This window comes from Elaeis guineensis, chromosome 1 (genome assembly GCF_000442705.2).
Source record: "Elaeis guineensis isolate ETL-2024a chromosome 1, EG11, whole genome shotgun sequence".
Classification (NCBI taxonomy): Eukaryota; Viridiplantae; Streptophyta; class Magnoliopsida; order Arecales; family Arecaceae; genus Elaeis; species Elaeis guineensis.
Window position 1 is genome coordinate 175,549,661 of NC_025993.2, and position 8,428 is coordinate 175,558,088.

General features: G+C 35.8%; 1 protein-coding gene across 1 annotated transcript; it reads right to left on the minus strand.

Annotated features, from left to right (window-relative positions):
* Positions 1 to 750: 750 nt before the first annotated feature.
* On the minus strand, positions 751 to 6,952 carry LOC105039723 (vacuolar-sorting receptor 6). The gene is made up of 13 exons (XM_010915987.4): positions 6,522 to 6,952; positions 5,054 to 5,746; positions 4,877 to 4,965; positions 4,680 to 4,749; positions 4,094 to 4,177; positions 3,922 to 3,998; positions 3,699 to 3,780; positions 2,345 to 2,427; positions 2,178 to 2,241; positions 1,939 to 2,067; positions 1,380 to 1,483; positions 1,147 to 1,252; positions 751 to 1,050 (listed from the first exon to the last, which is right to left on the minus strand). Exons 1-12 carry the CDS (start codon positions 6,814 to 6,816, stop codon positions 1,151 to 1,153), a joined length of 1,872 nt encoding a protein of 623 aa, XP_010914289.1. The 5' UTR covers positions 6,817 to 6,952; the 3' UTR covers positions 751 to 1,050; positions 1,147 to 1,150.
* Positions 6,953 to 8,428: the final 1,476 nt, after the last annotated feature.

Sequence of the window (8,428 nt, forward strand, 5' to 3'; positions counted from 1 at the left end):
GGAATGATAAGTTTTCCTCTTCCAAACTAAATAGCTAACGATTTTAAGATTATTTTGTTTGATATCTTCCAAAATTTTCTCACTTACCCTTTGTTAGGTTTCGCTTTACTGGCGTCGTTACTCAAAACAATATACTGGTGATCCATCAAATCAGCATGTTGTTGTTGCTAATACTCTTTTTGCTCGCAGGGGAGTAAATGGTTATTTCTTATTGGATCAACTAGTAATCCTAACAAGGAAGAAGTTGACGGCTTTTAAAGGCATTTTATTGTTGATGGCTTAACCTGTTTGTTTGGGTTTTATGCAGGCAAAGGATCTAGATGCAGTAGAGGTTATGTGCCAAATTTCTTTCTTCTATGGATTCAACCGAATTTGAACCATGTGATACTTAGTACAACTCTTCAATCACATATTTGTTTAGGGGGCAGAAGAGATGAGTTTCTAGGCTTTCCTTTTTTTTCAGCCATCCAATCATTAGTTAATAGGGGAAAGAAAAAGTTAAAAAAAATAAATTGAGGGTGATATAGAAGCAGAGCATGCTTATCTCTCATCCCTACGTATATTAGATGTGTGTGGAATTCGCTCAGACACAAAGATGTGTCGATTTAGATGCCCAAAATCTAACCAGAATCCCTTTTCAATCAAATAACTTTCTTGCTGAAATTCCTGCTATATACTTCACTTCATGTATCCAAAAAACTCATGACAAGGCATGAATATGCGCACAACTTTTACACGAGACAAACCACAAGATGTAAACTTTTGTTTCTTATCATAGTGATTTACATTAATCATGTGTTATTTGTGTATCAAATTTACATCATAGTTATAATAATCTACTCATGATAGGAAATAGCGATTACAGGTAGAACCTTGATCCTCTCATGCCGTATGTAAATGTTCCAACCATATTACATTTTACAAGAAAAACCCTTCACGAATAATGAAAGGATATTGAATACTTTGATTCTTGAAAACTTGTGGCCACAATCTAACCACTCTCAAGGAAACTTCTATGATTCAGCTTTGAATTTACATCCAAATATTTCCCTACAAAACAAGTTTTCCTGTCAAAACCTAGGATTTTGAAAATATAAAACGAAACAAAAGAGATGAAAATTTTCTACAAAAGATTGTAGAAATTACCTTATTATGCCGTTGAATCTGGTCGGAGGGGCTGGTTCTCATTGTGCTGGTTGTCTAATGGCATATATTGGGACATAATAGCCATGATCTCAGTATCCATGTAAGACTGCAAGAGGCAATCATCAGATAGTCAAAAAACCATAAACACTGGTTAAGAACATAAGGCCCCCAACTTTTTTCTTATAAAAATTTTATGACCAGTTTAATTCTCTGTTTGAGATCGACAAACATACCCTAAGCCTGTATTTGTAGAATATGTAACCTCCTACTCCAGCGCCAACCACACATGCCAGAACCAAAATCGTCCAAAACCAACCCAACCTTGATGTATTCTTGGCTGCATTAGAATACAATTATAATCAAGCTCATAACTGGACAATAATATTCTGCGAGGCATCAAAACAGAATTATGCAAACATGGCATTGCATAAAAAATGAAATAATTTCCATATATAATTTGGTTACTGAAAATCTGGTACAGCTAGAAAATTTAGTATATGCATGCACATCCTCATAATACATTTGCTTCTGTGTGCATGTTGTAACACTAAGCACCAATTATGTATCAAAACACCAAATAAAAAAGTCCATCTTTATAGGAAACATAGGTAATAGTACTAGTTAATTCCTAAAATAAAAGCCGAACTCAACCATGTAATAATGGATTTTAAACTATATTTTTTTGTTTTAAAGTATGTAGGTTACTCATGCACCCTAGACTAGGAATTTAATAGTACATTTTTCAATGTGAATATTGCATCATTTTTCTTATTATTGTTGCAGTGCCCTTACCAATGCATGTGTCCTCTGCCTTTATGTACAAAAGATTTCCCTTGCACTTGCAGTCATATCCTCCCCATGTGTTCGTACAGGAGCAATCAGGACAGGTGCATGCAAGCTTGTCCTTGCATTCATTAACATCTGAGACATTCGTATAAAATTTATGATCATTTTTCAAAATGTGACTACAAGAGCTAACTATAATTCTAGAAAAGGTTTATTGATAATGAAATGCGATCAGAAAGTATTACCTTCACATTTATGACCATCACCATGAAATCCAGGCGGGCAATGACACCCACTCAAATCTAACTCCTTAATGCAACAAGAAACAATTTATAAGCACAAGATTATCTTCTAGATTAATATGTATAACAAGAATATATATTCAAAAATAGCAAAAGTAACATGACTGAACTGAGCAGGCAGAAAATGTTTGTCCATTCTTTGTGTCTGACCAACAACCTCCATTGTTTATTGTACACCTTCCTGGTCCCACAGCTGTAAACGATAGAAGATGTAAGAACTAAGAAACCTTTAATTTTTAAATATCTTGTTCTATAATCAGAGGCAACAGTGCTGAAAACCTACAGATTAAATGGTAATATGATATAGGCAAATAAGCTTAAGATAATTTGTACATAGTCAAGGTAAGATGCCTGAAAAGTCCACATATTAAACAAATTGAACGTTGATTACACAAAGAATCATGGAAGGATGAGTCAGGGTTTAAATCCAAGGCAAGCAACTGGAAGTAAATCATGGAGTCCTTAGGTTACAGAGATTAGAACTGGAGTATCATCTATGGAGTTCATGATTAAGTCCAAGTTATTTATCATCCTTGCACCAACACAAGTAATTAGTAAGTCATGCTATCCTTTAGTAATATGTGTTGGTGCTCGATGGTCAAGAACATGTTGTTGAAACCATTAGGCCTTCTTTATTTTTGTGTCTCAGCATGGTCACAGTCAAAAAATCTTTATATTCTAGTAAAAAAGAACAAAAATCAGTGTGCCTATTTCCACCAGTTTTATGGGCCAATAAGCACAACATTCTATTTCTACATATGAACTAATTGGAAAGGACCATTACATAAAGTTGTCTTTTGATGGCTGGATCAAGGTATTGGTTGCACTAATATTCACATTCATACTAATATTTCATTCTTATATTAATATTCATAAGATGTAGTTTTTTTTCTCAGTTTAAGAAAGTCAATGATATTTGCAGTAAGAGGAAAATATTGTTCATATGTTGTATTTGGAGATGGCCTTGTAATATATCTCTTTGTACTTAAGGCTGGGGCTGCAGTCATCTGTTAAGCCTTTCAATATATTTCTTCAACATGTAGTTAATATCATGCTTGATGCCTTTCCAGTAGATATGAAGTTTCATAGGTTACAATGAACCATGAAAAGCCTTCTGAATATTTGTCCTTTTCTTGTTACCGAACATAGAAATCATAGAAACACACACTTTTCAAAACCTAGAAAAGGCTCATCAAGTTCACTTGAAAAGTAAAGAACAAAAATATCTTATTTGATTCTTTCTAAAGACTTTTGTCTCAGTCACAAACCAACTGTGAGGTAATACTTATATATTGTCCCTAAAAGTTCCCACTGCCAATGTATCAGGATCATATAACCTTAAGATCTTAAGGATGCCTCTCAAAATCTGAAGTTTTAAAGACTACAGAAAAATGATAAATAATGATCTGCTATAGCTAAACAGTAATAGTAACAGAATATTGCAGAGGAACAGATAAAAAGTACCTTCACAGGAATTATAACCATCACCGTCATACCGAACACCGTTAACTGTAGGGCATTTACAGATTCTGCCCCTGAAAGTGTCCTACAAAGAGATAGTATTTGCAATTAATCAAAAGCTTAACAAGTTTATCACAAATTGACATTCTTCATATATTTGTGGACTAGTGAGAGGGTAATTCCTCTTAAAGCATGTAGGGATGCACTAGCATGCAGAAGAAAATACCTTGCAGGCAGTTATGTTTAATTGTAAGTCCTGCCAACATCCGCCATTGGACTCAAGGCACTGATTTGTCTCAATGTCTGAGGGAAGAAATAAAAGAGAAACAGTCCTTGTAAGTATATCAGGGAAAAGGTTTACATAAATAATGTCCACTAGAAGGAGAATAGATGTCAACCTCCACTCAAGCAAACAGGAGGCTCAGTTGACTCTTTAAACCCTGCACATATTGCCTTCAGAACAGCAGTCCTCTCCAATATTCCTTCAGCAAAAAAAAGAAAAACAACATTTTACCATAACAAGATGATGAGATTTTCTAGTATGGACCAGAATGAGTTCAAGAAATGTTGATAATGATAAAACTGCTGAAAAACACATTTAATAGCTGACAACTATGAAAGAACCAAGTGGAAAAAAATTGGAACAGAAACAGAAAATTACAGCAACATGGAGATAATTAATTGCGACTTTTCCTTTTGCAATATCACATGTTTAAGTCATGTTAATCTGCCATTGGACTATATAAGAGGGGAAAAGGGAGTGAAGAACCATTTGCAGGATATCAATGATAAGTAATCCAACTTTGGAGGACTCATACAATCTCTAGTTGGAAAAAAAAAAGCTGCACTTTCATAAAATGCTTCTTTATAGTTCTTTTTTGACATATTTGTAAGAGAATATAAAATATTAAGTGGACTGTATAGCCACAATAGTTAAACCTTGACAAAGTCATAGTAGACTGAACAATGGACTTTGTAACAAACCTCGATACTGAACATTGTTTATAACCAGAGTAGGCAAGATGGTTACATCTCCACGAGAGCCACGACCGACCTAGAACACAAATATTTTTTAGAACTGCAGCAATTCTTGCGGATGTATTAAACATATAATGATTTTCTAAGTTCCGAAGTCATCTTATTGGTTCATGCCTCCAAATAAAATTTTCAATTTGAAGTACCTGGACCTCTTGCTCTCTCTTTAGGACTTCATTCTCAACATTGGCTTCAGGATCACCCATGCATTTTGAAATCTTGTCCAGAGACAAACCTGATGCATCATATTATAATTAAACCATATAGAACAATAAACAAGAATAATTACAAAAGTATCTATGTCCATAATGTTCATGGCTTACCAAGAGATTTAACAACCTTTTCAGCACAGTCCCTGCTATATTTCTTCTCCTTCATCGAGCATCTGATGTGATAATCTGTCACATAATCCCACCAGACCCACGGCCGACCACTCTCATTTGCTACTCTATGAACACAAAGCTGCCTCAAGTTCTCAATGACAACATCCTTCCCATCATACCCCTCACCAAAGTCCTGCTCTGGGTCAGGAGCACAATATCTTCCATTGTTTATGCACTGAGACTTGCATTGCTTGCTAAGTATGAAGGGTTCTGGGCAATACCAGGTTATGTAATGAGGTGTAAACTGAGTGTAGCCTCCCTTCTCAAGAAGTTGAGCGTGACCCTTGAAGTTTTTAACAAAGTTCATTTGTTCTTCACAACGAGGGCCACACTCATCATTGCTGTTGGTCCAAAACTCGTACTCAACCCTGTTGTCAGGGTGAGGCATGGACTCTCTCCAGTCCAGCTTGACCACAACCTCCTCGTTCCCCTTTGCCAAGACCTTCTTAAGGGCCTCGCCAAAGGTTCGGCTGACGAGGGCAGAGGGAATTGTGAGCTTTTCTACATACTCATGGTCTCGGCTCGCTTCTGGAGTGTCCATGGTCAGCAAGGGCTCGTCAATGTTGTCAGCAACTAGGACAGCAGCAGCACCAGCTTTCTGCCCATGCCACGCCTTCAAAGCAAAGTAGCAATCTAGAGAAGGTAACAAAAGGGTCAAGGCCCACTTCTCAGAGGGTCTTTCTTAATCTTTGCTTGGAATAGAAGGAAGTTTGACTTGTTAACCAAACTATGAGTTCCATCAAGGAAAAAGAAAGAAGAACTACCTCATCTAATCCAGTAAAGGACACCAAAACATTACACAATACCAAATAGATATCCCCCCCATGGAGCTAAGAGGAGAAAAATTCTGTAGGGTTGAATTGACGGATGAAACATGTTACCGTTATTTGTATTTTATTACTTATATGATGAGGTTCGGTGTGTGGGGGAGGGGGGAGGTCGGGTCTAGCAATTTTTGTTCTGAAATCGATCTAATATCAAGAACCGATACTTTGGTTAGAGATATTCCAAATCTCACAGATTTAAACATCTATGTTGAGCACTATCAATTACTAAATCCTACATGAAGGGAATTAATCCGAAATCTCTAAGATCAAGTTAAAATTAAAATCCAAACTGGCCCCTTTAATCATCCTTCCGAAACCAACACAAATTAAATAGAAGCAGAAAACGAATACCAGGCTAAAGAAAGACTTAACGATCAAAAGGTCAACGCCACAACGAATACTAGATCTAAACTACCCAAGACGACACATATGCCATCCTTTTCTTTGCAACACAGAGCAAAACGAAGACACGAAAATAACAAAGAGAGATGAATTAAATCATATCGACCAACAACCGTTATAACCAAGACTGTATAAGGAGGAGAATATAGAGAAGGAAGAAGGAAGAATAATATGATCACCTCCGCGGTCGAGGAGGAGAATCACTGGGCGTTTAGTTTTGGACTTGAAAGCTCCGTTGGTGAAGGGATCGCAGCCGGTAGTCCCCTTGTCGGGGTACATGACGACGCCGTTCATCGTCCCGCCGTACTCCGGCACGCCGAAGTTGGCGATGGCGGCGTCATGGTGCCCCCGGATATGTTCCGGCGACAGCACTCTGATGCTGCTCTTCTCGACGATGAATCGGCCGGCCACCGAGCTTATCGCTGCTGCTGAGAGGATTAAGAAGGTGGCGAGCCATCCTTGGAGGCTCGCCATGTAATTTGCTGTTAGTTTTTATTTTTTCCTCTTTCTTTTTTCTTCCTTGGATATGGGAGAAGGTGAGAGAGGGTAGGAGACTTGAAAGAGAAGATGGGAGGAGAAGAGGGTGAGGCCCAACGGGGTTGGGTGGTTGAAGGAACCTCCCTCGAGGTATATAAGCGGATTTTTTTTTTTTTTAAATTATTTTAGAGAGAGAGAGATTGCTTAGTTTCCACAATTTGCTGTGATATGTTCATCGCTTACTTTCCACATGATGATGTTATTGTCTGTTGATTTTGTCTAACGTGTAAGAGAAGGTGACAAGGAGAGCTGGAGGGATTTCGATCGGGGGGAAGAAAATGGTTGGAGGATGAAAGAGACTGTTAAAAAAAAACTACGGATGGACCTATTTGGCCTAACAGTTTTTCCTAATATCCTTTGTATTTATTGGGCGCCATCTTATTATTATTATTATTATTATTATTATTATTATTATATAAAATAAGCCACATATATATATATATATATATACTCGTGCACGCTTTTTATTTGTCTTTGCTTAGTGAGGATTAAGTTAATTAAATACAATATTAGTTAAAAAATATATATATTTATAAAACATCTCATATGCAGACAAGTGGTGGTGTTTTAGTTCCATCGCAGTCTTCACTAATCTCCAAGTAATTTCTATTACAAAATCAAGGATGTCGGACATCAGATTAATTAATTTAAAAATATCAAAGAAAGATTAGTATTGATATCATTTGCTTAAATTATCAAATATTTACCAAGTCATCCTATCACATCAACTATATCAGATAGATACTTATTTCAATATATAAATAGATCCTTCATTTTAATGGCAATGCTGTATCCATTGAAATCGGAAGTCCATGTGGTTTGACAATTTTGTTCTTTCAAGAAAAGAGTTTGGCAAAGCCTAATAATACATTTCTGTTAAGGTTTAACAATTGCTGCTATTATATATAGAAGCCATCATTCAAAACATGACAACCTTTTTAAAAAAATCTGATAAAATCTTATTTAACCAAAATTGTTTTAAAACCTTTTTTTCAGAATTATGTGAGAGTCTATAGCAGTTCTCTTACTAGCTACGATCATAAATTTCACTAATACATTATTCAAGCTTTTTATTGTATTCTGATAAACATATAAAGACTTTATCCATAAATATAAGCCTTGAAATATTGAAAATGTCAGACAATGTATCTTATAGTTGGTAGTGTTGTTATAGTTTTAATGCACGGTGAATGTGGATTAGATATGGGCTGGCTACATAATGATTATGATATATATTATGACTAATGTTAATGATTATGTATATTTTATTAGAAATTAGTTACTTTGATATAGATAAAGTATGTCGACAATCTTAGTGTATGAAGTAATAAGACGGCATGATAAATGGTGCATATATGGACTAATTAGCAATAGCATTTGTTAGATATTAATTGAAAGATCATGACTAAAAGATGTAGCTATCTTGCATGAAAAATTCATATGTTGATACATGTTAGAACTCCCTAAAAAAATTTGCAGTTTTAGAAGTGACGATTGGATCCAGAAAACTTGATCTTAGGAATCTGATTATTTCTAAAAGATTCTTCAA